At 47.5% G+C, this 19,076-nt stretch overlaps 2 protein-coding genes across 3 annotated transcripts; both read right to left on the minus strand.

Moving 5' to 3' along the window:
* Positions 1–159: 159 nt before the first annotated feature.
* On the minus strand, positions 160–6,959 carry pxdc1b (PX domain containing 1b). The gene is made up of 5 exons (XM_086021544.1): positions 6,471–6,959; positions 2,840–2,931; positions 2,648–2,765; positions 2,447–2,558; positions 160–1,915 (listed from the first exon to the last, which is right to left on the minus strand). Exons 1-5 carry the CDS (start codon positions 6,724–6,726, stop codon positions 1,792–1,794), a joined length of 702 nt encoding a protein of 233 aa, XP_085877670.1. The 5' UTR covers positions 6,727–6,959; the 3' UTR covers positions 160–1,791.
* Positions 6,960–9,253: 2,294 nt separating this feature from the next.
* prpf4bb (pre-mRNA processing factor 4Bb) lies at positions 9,254–18,855 on the minus strand. Of its 2 annotated transcripts, none has more exons than XM_086020740.1 (16): positions 18,728–18,855; positions 17,695–17,773; positions 15,927–17,059; positions 15,288–15,461; positions 15,023–15,181; positions 14,535–14,616; positions 14,260–14,461; positions 13,075–13,148; positions 12,575–12,665; positions 12,348–12,495; positions 11,938–12,075; positions 11,697–11,850; positions 11,153–11,267; positions 10,906–11,057; positions 10,747–10,833; positions 9,254–10,021 (listed from the first exon to the last, which is right to left on the minus strand). In XM_086020740.1, the coding sequence occupies exons 1-16, from the start codon at positions 18,784–18,786 to the stop codon at positions 9,818–9,820; spliced, it is 3,051 nt and encodes a 1,016-aa protein (XP_085876866.1). In that variant the 5' UTR covers positions 18,787–18,855; the 3' UTR covers positions 9,254–9,817. The 2 variants fall into 2 exon arrangements, with proteins under 2 accessions (XP_085876866.1, XP_085876864.1); XM_086020738.1 differs by having other exon boundaries at positions 15,288–15,485.
* Between the last annotated feature and the right edge of the window lie 221 nt (positions 18,856–19,076).

The raw sequence follows: 19,076 nt of genomic DNA on the forward strand, positions 1-19,076 counted from the left end.
TATATATATATATATATATATATACACATAAAAATCTGATAAGGGGTTGTATTTTACAGCTTGAATTTTGCAAAAATGAAAAAAAATAGTAGAAATTAAATACAAATACAAATACACCACTTCAGCCACAAGGTGACGCATGAAGATCACGAGAGCCTGTTTGCTCGCTATAAGTCATTTTATTAAAAACACGTACTGTATTGGTTTTAAAATACTTGAAATATACTGTCAGAACAGTTAACAGAAAATCCACAACATATTACAATCCTCATAAAACTCATCTTGGTTATTCACATTAAGAAAATAAAATATAATTATTAAAGCTGTCATATTATTTCATAATTATGGGCCATGCTTGTCATCATTTAAGTGATTTGGAGTAACACTATTTCATACCAGATGCAGCAGGATATGAATTGTTATTTCAACAGTCTTAACTTTTAAGTAATGTCTTTCTTCAAGGCAAAGCGTCCCAAACTTCCTCGGTAAGAACGAGCTGTACTTTCTCACTGGCTGCATGGCGATCATGACTGTGTTACTAAACAGAGCCATGCCGAGGCCTCGCGTGCCAACTCTGTGAGGCTTGAATGCCTCGGTATTTGCAGGGGGGCACAATACTGGACGGGAGTTGTCGCGAGCCCACATGCGGTGTCTCCTGCTTTTGGCAATTCCAAGTGACAAAATGTATTCAGTCGCACAAAAATAAAACAACACAAGTTTAACAATTTTCCATTTTGTCTGTGCTCATAGCTGATTGAAGGCACGAAAGGGAAGCAAAAGTGCAACCCTTGAGCGGGAGGACCATTACAACACAAGAGAAATGAATTCTAATCAGCTGTTTGCTTAATAAAGAAGAGAGGCCATTTTGAGTCAGACTGTCGCCCCCCTGCACATTCAGGCCTTTGGTAAACCCACTGACCTCACACGGCCTGTCGTCTTTTCGGGTGGTGATTCAGAGCATTGCATGACCCCAGCACTCATCGTCTCCTCCAAACATTACAATCTCGGTTGGAATACAATCACACTTGAAGTCATTGGTGCAGCGGACTAGTGGTTAGCACAACTGCCTCACAGTTCAGCAGTGCAGGGTTCGAATCGCAGCTCTGGTCCTTTCTGGAGTTTGCGCATTCTCTCAGCGCTTGCATGGATGGTCTTCAGATACTCTGGCTTCATGTTAGGTTAATTGAAGACTAGACTGCCAATCGGTGTGAATGTGAGCATGAATGGTTGTTTGGCAACCAGTCCAGGGTGTACCCCGCCTCAGGTCATCTGCGACCCTACTGAACAAGCGTTATAGAAAATTGAGGGATAAAAACATATAAATGTTGCAAGAGGACTCCGGTGATGCTTATGTGCAAATTTAGCTGCGTAACGTGAAAGGTTGAAGGGACCTCAAAAGGTTCCAGGTGGCGCACCGGGATGGGTATTTTGTTTCAACGCTTCCATGAGAAATAATCCATCGCCTTTAGCCGTCAAAGCCTCAAACTCCGCCACGCACAAATCCTCTTTGAGAGGTTGCATTAGGTGCACCGAAATAGCACAACAAACAAAGATGGCAGAAAGCGCTTCCTAACGACTTATTGTAATCCCACCGCAACGCCAGAGTAGGTGTTAAACTGCTGACTTTGAATTTCGGGTGGCCAGGTAGCACGTGTCATTTTGCCCGACATCCTCCAGGATGGATCGCTGGACAAGTGCCAGTGGTGCCATCTCGCTGTTGCTTTTGCCATCCTTCAATGGTTCAACAGTTCCCGGGGAGAGCATCGCATGTCCGTCAAAGAGGCCAGCTCCTCATTCCAGAATGTCGGTCTCAAACGGGACCAGGTGGTAGTAGGACAGGTTGGTGACGTACGCCTCCGTTTCCTCATCGCACGCGTCCGCCTGCAGGGGCAAGAAGTCGAGGCCGTCGTCGTACCTGCCGCAAGAAGCAAAGAACGCATCGGTGGGGTTATGTGAAACATTTGGTGTGAAGCACAAGGAATGCGCTCCTCTCTTTGCTTCCCAGGGAAGGAAGGGGTGCACCGGCAAACTTCCTGCTGACTTAAGTGGAGAAGAAGGAGGGTCTTGAGTCTGACTTGACATTACAAGGAGCAACCGCAATTCAGCAACATTCATGGGGGGGGGGGGAAATAATGATTTTTTTTCCTTAGAGGGAAGTGCTCATTGTTCATTTAGAAATGTTTACCTTGGCGTGCCAAAGTTATGTGAAAAGATAACATATGGAGGCATAGAGATAGAGAGGTAGATTGATGCATAAATAGATAGATGCGGAATATTGATGTTGCATTTTCCAAAAAAAGAACAGATTCAATCCGTTATTTTCAGTAGTAGGAGTAGTAAAAAAAAAAAATTAAAAAAGGGGTGTGTATTTTGTGAAAAGAACTGCAACCTTGAAACCAAGATAGTGAATTTCCGAAGTACCCCTAAATTCCGATGTTTGACTCACGTGTGGTCCACAGAGTCTGTGGAAGAGGGTCTGGCCTTCTCGTCTGGCAGCTTGTGGTCAAAGACGATGGTTTCGGTGTTAGCCAGACAGAAGCCATTTGAGCGCATGATCTCTGCCAAGGATAAAAGGACAAAAAAATGGTGTGAATACATTTCGTATTCAATCAGACATTGACGAACGGGCCTTGAGTGGGACAATAACCTGATATCTTAACAGGGCTCTGGAAGCAGGGCTGGATTCTGCGCACCTTGTCGTTCCGGAGCACCTGGTCCAGCGGCGAGCGCTCAAAGAAAGTCAGCATGACTTCCGATCTGGAATACTACGGATGCACCGTTGGAATGAGCGGAAGGTTGGCGAAATGTTGCGGCCTCGTTGCACCGACGCTCGACTCACCTTGCACGGCATGTTGATGGCGTTCTTCAGCAGCCTTTCCACCTCGTTGAGCTTCTCCTCGATGTCGTTTGCTTCTTTGATTTTCACCAGGCCTGAAAAGACAAAATGGCCGAATGGAGTCGAGTCGGACGTTTGGTGCGGGAGAGCAACCCCGTCCAAATAAGTTTGGGGTGAGCTCAAATGGAGACGGACATGCTCAGGATTGTCAACCTTTACTGTCAAAAACGTTCCTAAGGAGTCCAAGAATGTTAGTCCGCATTAAAAGAGTAAGTACAACAGCATTACGTAATCAAGCCCGCTGAGCCATTTGACAAGACCTGACGAGGAAGTGGGGCGTGATATGTCAGCACATTCGCCAAGACACACGCGGGCGCCTCCCCTGAGTGGTGAGCAAAGCGTCATTTTAGGATGATGTAAACATTCCCGCCGTGTGGAAAGACTGAGTAAAAGCTCTCATCAGTCTGGACGCCAACATTTAGGATTCCGGATCAACGCCGGCGCCCAAGCAGGAAGTGAGGCCTCGTAGGACTGCGCTGCGTGTTATCATTGCGCTATGATCTTGAAAGACCTTCTGGTTTCCTGCACTGGCTTCCGGGCCACCGTAGTCCTTCAACAATCCATTAAGAGCGAGATTAAGTCTGTCTAATCATCCCGGAAGTGCTTTGTATTTGTATCATCAGAATGATCTCGTGAGAGCAGCGGTTGCCCGAAAAAGAGTGCAGACCTCCACCAAGACCAAACGATGCTAATTTGGATCATCGCTAAATGCTACGCCCTCATCAGTCATGCTAATAAACAGCCACGAAAACATCTGCCAAGTGTAGCCAAAATGTCGTCATTTAGTTAGCAGGCCAAGGCTTGTCCCGCGCAACAAAGTCGGTGGTCCGTTCAACGACGAGCTGATGTAGAACGAGCTCTCTAATTGGCAGCTATCGCTTGCGTGGAGCTGATAAGCAGGTGTCAACATTTTTCGACACTTCATCGCCTCACCGCAAAGCCTTTGCACTCTTCAACAAGCACTTGCACGAGCGAGAACGACCTTCCCGCCAAGCACGCTGGATATTCATCAGGAGGTTCCTCTCGATCCGTGACCCTTCTCAAGCTGCCCAATTCTTTTAAAAAAAAAAAAAAAGAGCAATCTCTTTCTGTCTGCGTGGAAGCTATGTGGCCGTCAGAGGCCGGAGTGGGGGCTAAATATAGGAAGTGCGGTCGTCCCGCTCGCTCTCGTCATGACCTCAGAGCGTGACGCGACGCCTTCCTTGTTGCCTGGTTGCGGAGCAGACACAGGAAAACAGAGAAGATCCAGGACCAGGATTCCCTTTTGATGAAAGAAGAGGAAAGAAGACTACAGACCCCCCGTTATGACAACAGACACTCTTCCCTGTCCTGTCAACAACTTGTCCGCGATTTCCGTGCAGCGGCAGGAAGTCAAAACATTCCAGGCGCAGCTGCAGGGATGTTTTTACAAATATTTGGCTGTCCACAATGCAGACACCATTGCATTGAAAAGGGCATTCAAATCAGTGGTGGGAATTATCCAAATACAAATACTTAGTTACAGTACGTAAGCGTAATTTTAAAATAGGCTTGGTTTTTTTTTTTTTTCCCCAAGATCCACGGATGGTGACAGGACAGAAAAACAACTAAATAGAGAGTGGTTGAGATCTCGGTATGTTATCAAGAGGAGGAAAAAAACACAGACAGTAAGATGTTTCTTAACCTTATTTAAGATGAAAAAAAGGGCTGCAGCTATTGAAAAGTTTTGGCATTGAGTATTCTACCCCATTGATTAATGAATTTAATAAAAAACTATTTTGCATGATTAACCACAATATCACATGCATGTGAAGTGCAGGTATTATTTTGTCCATTTGGGCTCAGCACCCTCACTTCTATTGTAATAGCTATATGACTTTGAATGTGTATGGCTTTAAATAGCGTAGAATAGACAAATCATGTGGGGACACTGGATTATATCCAGGCATTATTATGAGCTAATTTAGCATTATTTGTTACTCAGCTCATAAAGGCTGCAAAGTCCCAGGTACACGTTGTGATAGCATACAAGTCGATCCAACAAGAGCTACCTCTTGAAAAGAAAAAAAAACTCTTCCTCAGGCTCAGTACACATTTTACTTTTATGGAAGTAAAGGTGTTGAATGAGTACTTCTAGTTTTATTTCGTTTTTTTGTTTTAACAAGTATCAATACTTGCGAGTATTTGAGTTGTGTCACTTGTTAGCGTAACGCACACTACTAGAGCATTAATAGACGCCGACCTTTGACCTATGTCTATAAACCCAATATAGTGTTACCCCTGAATCATTACACAGACTTAAATAGCAGCAGCTTTTGTGTGTTTGACACCAAAGATACTGCATGACATGTTCATCCATTGCCTGCCTTGAGTGTAAATACTGACTGCAACAAAAGTCTGCTTGTGGGTATTTCCCAGTGATAAATGAAGCGTGCAGGAAGCAGATCTTATTGCCTTCTGGTCCTAAAAATTGATCATAAGCGTTAGACTCTGCTCTCATGCAGGCCTCAGTCTGGTGATGTGACATCCAAAAGTGGACTTTGTTCATTATTGACCCGTCCAAACATGTCAAGTCAAAGTGCCGAAAAAAAGAGAAGTTGTGACCGACGCGGATGATTGTTTGTTTCCTTTTATGGAAGCGCATCATTAAGCGGTAAATTAAGATGATGACACTAACCGCAGCGACGGAAAATGTGCACGAAGCACTTTTAATTGCATACCGTTTCTGATTTACAATTAGTTGTGTTTTGTCACTAAAAACTGAATGAAAGTGTGTTGAGTTCACTGCTGGGAAACGGGCCTTCTAAAGTTTCAAGAGGAAATAAAATGATGCACAAAAGAGAAGTCGACTACTGTACCACATAGGAACTTGTTGGTTGGCAAAAAATAAGTACACAAAATACATTTTCTTTCATGGAAAACACTCCAAATAAAGTGATTTTTGGTTCAAATTATGACCTAAAAAAAGGAATTAAATCAAAAATAGTGTTACAGAAGTCATCTAAAGTACCACGTAGGAACTTGTTTCTTGGTCAAAAGTCAAAATGTGTTTATTTCAAATAAAAAAAATACACATTTCTCAAAATGTTGTGCCTTTTTAATCATCTAAACACCGGTGCCAAACTCAAGGCTCGGGGGCCAGCTCTGGCCCGCCACTTCAAACTTAAGATTTATTTTCGAGGGGAAAAAAAAAAAACGATAATTTGTTATTAAAGAGTTACTTGAGGCGCTTTCGTCGGATTTTCACAGATGATGCGTCCTATTTTTTACACGAGTCAACTTATTCCCATTTTGGAACTGATGAAAACTATTTGGGGAAAACATAGCGCAGAAGTAAGAGCCAGCTGAGTTGGAAACCCAAAAATGGCACGCAACGCCCCTGGCCCGAAAGCCCACTCGGAGACTTTTTGCATGCTCGAGGCTCCCCCGACCGAGCGACCGAGCGACCGAGCGACCGAGCGACCGAGCGACCGAGCGACCGAGCGACCGAGCGACCGAGCGACCGAGCGACCGAGCGACCGAGCGACCGAGCGACCGAGCGACCGAGCGACCGAGCGACCGAGCGACCGAGCGACCGAGCGACCGAGCGACCGACCTTGGGTGAGGGGCGAGGCGGACAGGTCTCCGCTGTCCTCGGGGAACGAGTCGTTGAGGCGCCGAAAGAGTCGCCCCAGGTCCGAGTAGCTGCGATGCAAGTAGAGCACGTTCCTGTCCGACCACTCGGTGCGAATCTCGAAGAAGTCCTCCTCGTCGCCCCGCGGGCTGATGAGCAGCCTGCGGACGCCGTTGACCCAGCAGTCCCGCACGAACATGTTCACCAGCGACGTGCCCTCGAACACGGCCGAAGCCATGCCGCTCAGTCCGGCATGCCGACGCAACTTTTGGGCCGGACTTTTTCCTGTTTCTGACTTTCTTTCTTGTTTTTTTGGGTCGTGGTTCGGAGCAGGCGGCGCGGCTCAGCTCGGCCCAGCAGATGAAGTCAAACGTGGCGTGATTGAGGAGAGGAGGGAGTGAAACCAGAGTCTGACTATGGAAGTCATTGCAAGTCACAGATAACGCCCATTTGCAAAGAAACACTCCCAATTGTTGCTTCTGCTTGGTCATGTTACTAGTTGACTTTCCGTTTTTCAAACATTTAAAAAGATAAAATAAAAAATGTTTTTTTTTTTTTTTTTTTTTATGAAATTTAAAAAAAACTAAATCACTCATCACACAATAGAACATTTATTCACATCTGTTCAAGTGGGACTGCACTTTTCTCCTCTGTGCACAGTTTATGTTCATTTTCTTCACTTTGCTCCCTCCTTTCTTGCTTGACAACAGCTCATTATTATGCAAAGAATGCTGAAGGGCCGCAAAAGACCATCTTCTCATTTCTAATCAAAGGAGAGTGCTTTTAAATTGCATTTAGTCCAAATACTGTCTGGGCACACTTCAAGACGCAAGAATACAAATGATATGACACCCACACTGCAATCCAAACTATAGTCATTCAACGTAAGTAAAGGTTATTTTACTTTAAATAGCACTTTTCTCCCAGACAATGGTAGCACACTGCAACCGCCCAAAAAAAACAACAAATGCATAAAACGGGAGTCGAATGTCAAAGTGCTAGCGTTTCCAGCCTGACAAACTATTTATTCATATGGCCGTATGCACAAATGAAACCACTTTCTTACATGAAAAGATATATTGTGAAACATGCAAGACGAATGCTGTTTTGTGAGAGGCAACTAAAGAAAATTTTTTACTGGTGTGTAAAGCACAAAATGATCTTATGTCATTGCAAAGGAAGAAGAAATGAAAGGAAAACAACATCTTTTTTGTGTCTATTTCGATGTTGGGCACAGTATGTGCCAGCAATTTGTCAGTCGGAAAACGACATGAAACATTTCAAGCATTTCGGGGGTCTTTTTCAAGTATTTTACAAAAAATAAAAGAAAACTAAGTTCAGCTGTTCTAATAGGCTTTTCCCGACCGTTTTGGAGTCATGTGTCCTAGAGCGCAAGACACGCAGAGCTTGCAGGCGTCACTCCAAAATGGAAGACAAGGCCTTCAGACTTCTGCTCCAAAGCAAAAAATGGTCAGGGAAAGCTTACTAGAACAGCTGAATTTCATTCATGGATAATTGGAGGCACTTGAAATGGTAGCAGGTGTATGATGACTCCCATTTGACATGAAATCGAATGAGATTGGTCAATTCTAAACACTGCCACATCCCAGTTGTGAGCATGTGTGTACACTTGTGCAAGCACATTACCTTTGTAGTACTTCCTCTATTGAAAAGAGTTTGTTTTTTTTTTATTGAGTTTTGGGTCACATTAAGTTTGAAATGCTCTTGGGTCTCACTTTTCGATATGACCAAAACCTGACATTTGAACAGGGTTGTGTGGACTTTTCCTACGAACTGGTGATAATCTGAGGTGATGATTTGTGACGATTGCAGCCACACATGCTCGCCTCTCCGTAATGACGGGATGCGTCTGAAAACTTGGGACTGCTTTTCTGCACAGTCCGCACATTTCGCCGCCTCCACACCACAAACATTTGCTATGGAAAAACGGAGGTTCAATACGGGAACATTTGATAGAACGCGAGAGTTTCTAATGTCTTCACTTGCTGAATACGTCTCATACTGTGCTTTTTTGAATTGTAAAGGAAGGAACTGTAAACCACTGCATAGCATATTGGCCATCAATGTCAAGCAGAATATCAGACGTATTGCTAGTCTGAGCAGTTAGGCCTCAAACGTGAAAAAGATGTCGAAACAAACTTGTATGCTCACATGCAAAGTCCATGGGAGGCGCCCATCTTACTTTCCTAAAAGTAAACACACTAAGAAGGAAGCAGCAGGGGAAATTGAGAAATATAGCTGCGTGTCATCTGCATATCCATGATAGGCAACATTGGCCTTCTGAAGCATTTGACCCCAAGGGAACATAATACTGACTCCACACAAACGTTGTCATGCTTGAAGGAAGCGTGGAACTCGTGCCTACGACGCCATCGTGTGGTCATTTCAGTCACAACTCTTGAAATGACGTACACTATATGTGAACAAAAGTATTTCAAACTATATTTTAAATTATCTTAAAAAAAAAATACTGGACATTTTAAAACAATATAAAATATATGTAAACGAAGTTGCTGCTGCAAAGAAATCTTTCCATGTATTAAATGTTTGATTATTGCTATTAATTGGGGACAACTGCTGTGGATGATGCTCATAACCGCAATTGTACAGTAATAACATTGTTGACAATTGGCAACACTAACACGCATTATGTGCCATTCAACTTCAATGACACACACACACACACACACACACACAATTCCTAATTAAGAGTGAATGTTTGTGTAAAGTAAAGTGAAGCAAAGTTTGGTAATAGGAAATATTTTTATTACTAAAAAGTATAGTGAAGGAGCTTTCTGGGCAGCAACTACTGAAGTCTTCATTGAAATCACAAGATTGGACCAAACCATCTATTTGTGAACGGGGCAACCAAAGAATGGTGATGAGGGCGTCTATGTACACGAAGCGGAGGAGGAGGAGGAGGAGGAGGAGGAGCAAAGTGGTCGGCTGTCATGGGAGGAGGCACTTACTCGAGGAGCCTCAAACTCACCACAGCGCTTCAAATAAAAACAACGACAACAAAGAAAAAGATTCTTCCCAATTTGCCATTTGTACACGGACCGTTTGAAAGCATGCACGTCGACGTCCACTATTTACACTGGTCTCACGCCACTTAACTTAAAGCGCCACTGTAGACGTTTACAATGACTGGGCCGCTTGAAAAAAAAAAAAAAAAAAAAAAAGGAACGGTAGAAAAAGAAAGAGGGACAAAGGTGAGCTACCGTGTGGTATTTACAGTCAAAGACACCCATTTGAGCGAAGGAGGGAGGGAGGGAGGGAGGGATGGAAGGCCCCGGCCCCGGCCCGGCTCAGATCTTCTCCTGGATGAAGGCGTGCTGCAGGGCCTGGTTGATGCTGATGCGCTTGGCGGGGTCCAGCATGAGGGTGGCGTCCAGCAGGTCCTTCAGCTGCATCACCTTCTTGCGCTGCTCCTCGGGCAGGCGCTGGCCGCCGATCATGTCGCCCAGCAGGTCTTTGGTGGGGTTGATGGTGCTCATCACCGTCACCTTCTCCTGCGGCCGCGCAAAAGCACAAAAGAGTTCACCTCCGATTGTCTTTTTGGCTTTCCAATACGCGTTTACTTTAAATGGAACTACTATGAATGATATATTTTGCGTGCGGATTCTATTTCAACACTCCAAAAAATGAAAGTTAAAACACTTTTGTGGCTTAAACTCGGCTACTCAGGAATGTTGAAAAATATTCCCAAAACAGGATGAGTGGAGTTGAAAGTAGATGGATGGACTGCAACAAACAATACTGAAAACATTGTGCCTTTAACTTTTCCATGTCATCCATGGTTCCCCCAAAAAACTCGTAATTATTTGCTTCGAATATGTTATTTCTGTAAATTATAATAATGTTTTATATTGTTTATTTTGCATGTACGTTTTGCTCACTCAAACGCCAACATTATTGTATTTCATATTAAATTATTTTTTGACTGCGCGACAGAAAATAGGCCAACTTTCTTTCTATTGTGTAATTGTTTTTTTGTCAATTTAAAATATATATTTTTTAAAATGTATTGTTAATTATTGCAACCAAAAACATGTTGAAATGTATCTACTCGGTGCTTTTCATCCTATTTGCGTCTTGAAAGGCTTCTCTCTCCTGACGACGCCGTCCTTCTATCCGTGTACGTTGACTTGGTTGCGTGTGCTTGGCGCGAGGCCCGTGTGGCGCCGTCCTTCCTGACGGCTGCTTTCGCAATTTGCGGGCGTGTGGAGTGTCTCACCCTTTCCGTGACTTTGTCCACTTCGATGTAGAGGAAGTTGAGGTTCTGGTCGAAGTGTTGGTCTTTGAACAATCCTTTGCGGATCATCTGAGGAGACAGCGTTGATGATGATGACGACGGCGGCGGCGGCGACGACGCAACACTCGGGCGCTTGCGTACCTTGTTGGGCATTTTGCCCTTGACGTCCATGGCTAGCTTGATCATGTGGTTGTTGGAGGAGCCCGGGAAGAGGATCTTGCCCGTGTAGAGCTCGTAGAGCGTGCAGCCCACCGACCACATGTCGATGCCGTAGTCGTACGGCTTGCCGATGACTGGCGGCCGGTCAAGCGCACGTACGAGTCAACGCTTGATTTTCATTTCTTTGTTTTGTTGTTGTAAAGAAGACGAAATAGGAGAGCGAACTCACTGATCTCCGGCGCTCGGTAGAACCTGCTGACCAGGTACGGCGTGATGTCGTTGTCGGCCACGTGCGACGCCGAGCCAAAGTCGCACAGCTTCAAGATGGTCTTGGACTCGTTCACCTGGGGAGAAAACACACAAACAGTCCAATAAGAGCGTTTTGAGTGCAGGAGAGCCCTCAACGGACGCTTTATTTATTCTGTGAGGTGATTTGAAGCAGCAATATTTACATATGAACATTTGCATTAACACAGTACAGGCACACGCATATATTCTTTATCCTCGATGAGAGACAAATATTGCTGCAGCTGACTGAATCACCAAGTCGTCAAACTCTTCTTTGCTTGTGTCTATTTGATTGCATTCTACTGCCCCCGGTGGCCTTCGCTTTTACTTTGACTTTTGGACGGACGACAAGACACGCGTTGTCTCTAGGCAGGGAACAGAATCCATTTGGGGAAAGGTGTGGACAACTATTTGCTTTCAGGCTCCGAAAGGCCACGCTCAAGTCAAGTAGGACCCGCTGGGCCGAGGCGCCGCTGGCGTCTTACCAGGATGTTGTCGGGCTTGATGTCGGCGTGCAGGATGTTGCATCTCTTGAGCAGCTTCAAGGCCAAGAAGAGCTGCTGACTGTACGAGCGCACGGCCTTGATGTGCAGCCCCACGTCCTTGCCGTACTTCTTGAGCACCTCGCGCAGGTTCATGCTGACAACGGGAGGGAAGAAAAGCGTGAGGGGCCGGCGGCGGCGAAACCAAGCCTGGCGAGGCTCCTTTTATCTTCCGGGCGGGTACCTGAGCGGCTCGAAGACCAGGCACAGATGCTGCTTGTGGTAGAAGTGTCTGAAGAGACGCAGGCAGTGGAACTTGTCGTCGGGGTCGGCGTCGTTGAGCTTCTTGAGGAACTCCAGCTCCTTCAAGCCCGTCTTCTGCCTGACGCACGCAAACACAACCGCAGCATGAACATCGACAGGTTCAAGACCTTTGCATCGCCTCTCGTTCACTAAACGTGACCGCTAGGCACGAGCTAAACATTTGATCACAATATTATGTTTTTTGTGACTTCACATATTCCATGTGCTTGATCGACTATTTTCCAAAGGATTACACATCTCGTCTATTTTTTTTTGTTTTTAAATATATCTTTGCATCACATTTTTTCCGATTTACGGGGGCGGTATCTCCGATATGAACGCGTGCCATACATGAGCTCGTTGTTCCGGATGATCTTCACCGCCACCTCCTGGCCGGCCCTGGCAGTGTCTCTGGCCCGGATCACGTTGCTGAACACGCCCTGGCCCGTGTAGCCGTAGACGTCGTAGCGCTTGTCCAGCGTCTCGCCGATGTTGACCCCTGAGGGAGCGGCCGGCGTAAACGTTCCGTGAGTGAAAGCAAAGCACGTCGGAAGGCGCTCAAGTCGGACCGCGCTTACTGTAGTAGCCCTCGGCGTCGGTCCAGTTGTCCCTGAGGTTGGGGTTCTCCTTGAAGTCCTTGCCCACGCCGCAGGCTCTCATGCGGGCACTCTGCACGCACACCACGACAAGTTGGCGGCAGCCCAGTGAAAAATCCCATCGTACGTTTCGAGGCGGCTTGCACAATTCTGCAAATTTTCTCACTTGGAAACTTTGCTTGACAATTAACGGGGATTCTCTCCAATGCAAACGTATTTTATGTGTCAGCGTCGTCGCGACTAAAACAAGCAGATTTCATGCAAGTATTTTTGTTTTGTGTTGAGAGCCGAAATTTGAGCTTCAGATAGGCCTCCGCTGGAGTAGTGTGGAAAACCAAAATTGGACAAACGGAGGTACTGTCACGCCACGACAAAGCAAAACGTTCGTATTCATACTTGTATTTCTATTACATGAGCTTCGGTTCTCATGGAAAGTTTGCAAATATCGCAAATTCCAGGAAGAGCAGCTCTGATTGGCTTACATCAAAGTCCGCTGCAAACATGTCATCCGACTCGGTGAACATGTCGGGCGCCGACGGCTTCTTGGGGTTGGCCCCTGAGAAGGAGAGCGGGGTGGGGGGGGTGTAAGGAGGAGACAGGAGCGACAGGTGAGTGCGTGTGGCCGGCGCATCCGACTTGTCGCAGAGTCCAAAGAATGAATATCTGCGCCATGTATTTTGCTCGACATACTCTGCAGAGATCAAAACATGCTGCAGGTGGCCGACACAGCCAGGCTGCTTGGATAACAAGCCAGCAACTGAATGAACACATGACAGAGAGAGAGACACACACACACGCGCGCACACACACACACACACACACCATTAAACGCACGGGGCAGCAGAAACTTGGCCGGCGTCTGTCTGCAACAGAGCTTCTCAAACCGACGTCCGAGCACGTGGCGGTCCGATCGATAATTTGCAACAAATTCTTATGTGGTGCGCTTGTGAAAAAGTCTAAAAAGTGAGAAAGTGAAAGCGGTTACTTGGTCCTCTACTTGAGCTTCTGAGCCAATTAAGCGCTGCGACGTCATTGCGACGCAGGCGTAAAAACAGGTCCAATTTTGGAAATTGTTTCAATTTTCACACGGATGAATTACACGCCTGTAATACGGAAACGCCATTCACGTTTTTCACAGTACAGCGACGATATACGACATCCCGGCACGTATGCAGTCTTTCCAGTCCTCTTGCATTCTTTTCGCGTGCAGAATCGAACTGGAAAATAATTGCCGTTTGCGAGCACGCGCATCGGCCCGCAAGTTCCCAACAAAGGACAACTTTGGCAATGTGGAAACGGGCACGTCAACTCCGCACTTGCCTTCCAGCAGGCTCCTTTTCTTGCTCTACAGAAGACAACGTGGGCATGATTGCACTCCTGTTTTCAGTTTCCAACTGGCTAAAAGCAGACACCAGAGTGATCGGAAACGTCGCTACAAATGGCTGGGTTGGAAACGCCGACTGTGCTTTTTGGTAAGTGGGTTTCATGAGTGCACATGGCAGCCGTGCTTAATTGGCAGTGCGCTGGCATTACTTTCGAGGCGGGACCGAAAAAGTTTGAGAAACCCTGGCCTAGAAAGCAGCTTTTTCAAAAAAGCCTCAATCGCCGCCCCCTGCCTGGAACGCGTCGAAAAGCGACTTGAGCGTCATCAAAGCAGCAAGCGTTACCGTCTTTTTCTTGGGCGATGAGGTTGTGCTTGGCCTTGATGCTGGCCTCGAAGGTGTTGAGGTTCTCGCGCTCGTACTCCTTGACGTCGGCGGCGACGCGCTCCAGGATGTCGTCGGGCGAGGCCGAGCGGCTGCGCGTGCTGCTCTGCGGGCTGCTGGGCTCCGAAACCATGTTGGCGTCCTCGCTGGCCGCCTTGTATTTCTGAGCGCGCGACGAGAGAGGCCCCGCGTCACGTCACGGAAAAACGGCGGCCGAGGGGAGCGGACGGACCGACCTGTACGATGGCCATTCGTTGCTGCCGGCGCTGCTCGATCAAGGCCTCCTCGTCGACCTCCTCGCCGTCAAAATCATCCAACCTGCAAATTCCAGATGCCGACAATCGATGTGAACACGTTTCAAGTGGCGCGCGCGTACGTTTAACATCGATTGCGTCTATTCCTATTCAGATGACCACTTCACCGACGGAAATGGGCTGAAGAATCCGGCGCACCTCCATCAAGTGGACAAACAATTTACGGATTAAACGAGAGCCGATGCAATAAATGACAGCCAAATGAAATGACTTGCCAAGGTCACCAGAAAAGAAATACAAAAAAGAAATGAGTGATGAAGGTAAATAATCAGGAACTTGATGTATACCAGTACCTACTTTTGCAGCCGCTGTCTACTTTTTGTGCTTTTTTTGTTTTTGGCGGTGCGCCTTGTCTGACTAAAGGCTCGCCAAAGCCGAAGGTGGCCACCGAGACTGACGTGAGGACTCACATGTCTTCTTCCGACGACTCCTGGTCAACCTTCATGCCCTCCGAGAGGCTTCCCTTGAACTTGTCTTCGTCTCTGCTGCGTCGTCGTCTCCTGTCGCGGTCGCGCGACATCGATCGCCGGTACTGCCGCAGCCTCCCGTAGCGGTCTCGATCGCCCGATCTGAACACAGCAGAATGTTTTTTTGTTTTGTTTTTTTTTTTACAGAAAAAGGCACACCAAGTTGCAGAACCTTCTCCTTTGCCCGATCCATCTTCTTCCTCCTCACCTGTGCACCAGCGGCGAGCGGCTCCGTCTGCGCGGCGACGAGCGGGAGCGGCGGCGCGGCGACGGGGAGCGGCGCCTGAGCGGCGAGCGGCTCACCCGGCGGCGCGAGGACACCGGGGGACTGTTGTCTCGCGAGCGGTCTCGACCCGGCCCGGGTTCCGCTCGAAGCCGTTTCCTGCGCGGGCATCGCGGCGAGACACTTAGAAAACAGAATCCAATCCAAATGTTGACTAATGGTCAAGCAAATCCCAAAATGGAAAAAAAAAACCAAGGAGCAAAGCTTGTTTTGAATAATGTCTTTTGATTTTCGTCAAGGGAGGAATGCAAAACAATCAGAGCTTTTATCGCTACTTAATTGTATTGCTTATATTTCTATTGTTTTTCGCCCGTCCTCCATTTTTCATGTGGCATCTTGCAGCCAAGGAAGGAGCTTACACAAAAGTAGTCCTTTTGCGCCACCTCGAAGAAATGACATTACAAACTGGTGAAGTTTTGCTGCCTTTCACACAGACGGCAGTAGCAAGTGCCGATCCGAAGCCTGAATAAATATATCGAAGGGCATCCAGCATAAAAATGGTCCCAAAGCAATCACGCAAATGACCAGAAGAGTCAAAATCCAAACAGCAGCTTGTCCACGCACCTGATTGGCGACTCCTGCCTGTCGGCTTCTCTCCTGCGGACGTCGGGCGAGCGCATCCTCCTGGGCGGCGGCGGCGGCGACCTGGCTCTGGTGCGCTCGGCGGCGCCGGCCGAGGCGTGGCGCGCGTCTCGGAGGCGAGGCGAGCCGCCGCGCTTCCCGACGGGGCTGTGCTGCGGCCGTCGGTGCGGCGAGCGGTTCTCCTTGCCGGACGACGCGTCCTTGGACGGCGACTTGGTCGGTCTTTTGTCTCGCTCGGCGTCGGGGCGAGCGGGCCGCTCGCGGCCGGGCGACCGAGATCGCGGCCGCGCTTTTTCCTGCGCGTGCCGCTCGTCCCGATGCGGCGAGGGCCGCTGTTTCTCGGCGCGGGCGCTTTTCTGCTCCGAGGGGGACTTCCTGCTCCTCTCCTTGGACCTGTCGGCGCTGTCCGAATGTTTCCTTTCCTTTGAAGCACTCCTGGCGCGGCCTCTGTCCTTAACGCTAGCGTCCTTGCCGCTTTTGCTCACCTTGTCCGGCCTGGGATCCTTGGCGGGCCGCTCCGCGTTCTTGCCGGGGCTGTGGCGCTTGGAGGCGGTCCTGCTGCCCTCCGTGGAGTCCCGTCTGGACTTTGCAGCTCCCCCTGCACGGGGGGAGATGACTTTCCCTGAGGTGCCCCTCTGGCGCTGCTCCCCGTTTCTGACGCGGGCGTCGGCGCCGTCCTCTTCCGAGCCCGAGTTGTAACCCTGCAGGATGAGGCCCATGCCCGACTGGACTTTGCCCTCCATCAGCTGACTGTCCAGCTCGGCTTTGATCATGGCCCTCTGCTTCTCCAGGTCCTCCAGCAGCGCCCGGTCGTCCAGGCCGGGGTTGCCCGAGGAGGGGGAGCTTTCGGCCTTCTTGTGGCCGGACGAGGCGAAGACGGCGGCGGCGGCGGCGGAGGCGGAGGCGGAGGAGGGCGAGGCGCCCTCCTTGTTGCGCTTGTGTTTCCTGTGTTTGTGGCGATGCTTACGCTTGCGTTCCTTGTCCTCCTCCGAGGCGTGCTTGTGTTTCTTGTGTTTGCTGCGATGCTTGTGTTTTTTCTTCTTGTGTTTTCCGCCGCTGCCGCTGTGCTGCTTGGCCGCCTCCTCGGGCTTCTCGCCGTTGGTCTCGGCCTCCTCCTGGGAGGAAGAACGCGCCGCAAAGTTAAGACCTGACCTAAGGAAAATCTCTTGGCTGCTCTCTTGGGGCGGGGGATAGGCTTGAAATTGTAAGATCATAGTGTACAACGCTCACAGGAAGATTCTTAAAAGCTGATGTCAGATTTTACAGTGCACAGGCATGAAGGTATGCCTTTAGAGTTGTGTGCCTTCATCTAAGTAGCAGGTTTCTTTCATTTGGCAAAGACTTGGGTGAACATTTTGGCGTTCAAGCACACAATGTTTAATTCTCTTTTGTTTTGTGGGCTAGGTTTACAGTAAACTTGAGCTAGGAGTGACAAATAAACAGCATGAAGCATGCATGCTTCCATTCTGTTTTGGAGAACTATGCGAGCATGAGTGAGCACAGGTGCTCCGGATTACTTGAACAAGTGTTTTGTTTTGACTTTAAATGTGTTTAATGTGTGTAGGAGAGGTCAAACTATTTTTGAAAATTAAAGATGGCTCTGTATAGCAGCGTTTCACCTTTCATGGGTGGGTCAGAAAGATAAGCCCCGTTTATTGGGGTCACTGTAATTACTAAAAAAAAATAATAACAACAATGGAATGTATGGTGTTGACGACAACGATGACGTCATACCACCGAAGGTAGCTACCTCTTCTTCCTCCTCTTCCTCTGACACGTCTCCACTGTCCTCATTTCCACTTCTCTCGTGGCTTTCCATTTCCTGTTTCCTGTTCGTCACACCACAAAATAATAACACAACGAATACAAAAAAATCTGTCGTTAATTCACCACATTTAGCGTTACGAAACCTTATTAAACATGACTGACAAACTACAAGGTACATTTTAAACGGTAGAAACATTACTATGTTTTGTCTTTTGCTTGAAAATAGCTTACAGTCTTATCTAGTAGACCTCAATCTATACAAATTCAGGAAGGATTATCTGCTGATAACTAATCCTCCCCTCACACAAACAAACAGACGTAACCAATGGCAACCAAAAGGAGGCTCGGTTACTTTCAACACAACAACATTTTGCATGACCTGTATCATCTGAAGATTGGTCATGCACTATTTTGAAATTCCTTCATGTTACTAGAACAAAACAAATCAGCCTTCATTGAATCGGAAGAATGGTTCATTTCAATGCACACTGACACCATGTGAAGCTCAAGGGTGAACAGCGGTGATCCAGACGACCCATGTAGTAGAAAAACCGCTGATGAAAATTATTTACAGCAGCAACGAACGTGCACATATATATGCAAAGGTTGCAGAAGTTGCAGTGCAGTTGTTGGCGAACGTATTGAACTTCCCGGTTTCAAAATGGTTTACAGCATTAGCTCCGAAATGCTAAACGAGCTTAGCAAAGTTCGGCTACACCGCCAGATACGTTTGAACGACACGACCACATTTGGAAAATTCAAACTAATTTCGCGCAGTGCGCCGCACGGGCGTAAATGCAACACCGGAGCTATTTAGACCAACGTCTGCTTGACGTTTAGCCAAACTTCATGCTAACGCAGCTAAGCTAAGAACATTAGCGAGTCTTGGCAGCAAACAACACGACTGACGTTCCGCTTTTAACCTCCCACGTCGCTCGCTTTTCAATCAGAAATATTCCCCCATCTCATAAAAAACTTATAAATAAGAACGCACAATGCTCAAGTAAAAGCCTTACACGTGCTCGTTGAAATTATTCATTCGTCTCGACGCGATTTCCATCTCGACGTCGGCCATTTTCCGCAACCGAAGGACCGCTTCTTCTTCGCGACGAGACAGCAAGACGACCACCAGCGCCCCCTTGAGTAGAAGCGGTGCACTGCTATTGCAAGCTTCGCTCTTTCGCCACCAGGGTGCGCTGAAGACACGTCAAATAGGATAGACGACCACGTCACGGATTGACGACTTGTCCTTCTCAAAACAACCAGCTCCAATTAATTGACTTCATATGTGCATGCGTTTTATATATAGTAATTGTAAATAGTGGTATTACATTCTTTCTATGTATATTGTTTTAAATAAAACTG

The sequence above is a fragment of the Filicampus tigris genome, chromosome 21 (genome assembly GCF_054856515.1).
Source record: "Filicampus tigris isolate MCC_2025a chromosome 21, RoL_Ftig_1.0, whole genome shotgun sequence".
Taxonomy (NCBI): Eukaryota; Metazoa; Chordata; class Actinopteri; order Syngnathiformes; family Syngnathidae; genus Filicampus; species Filicampus tigris.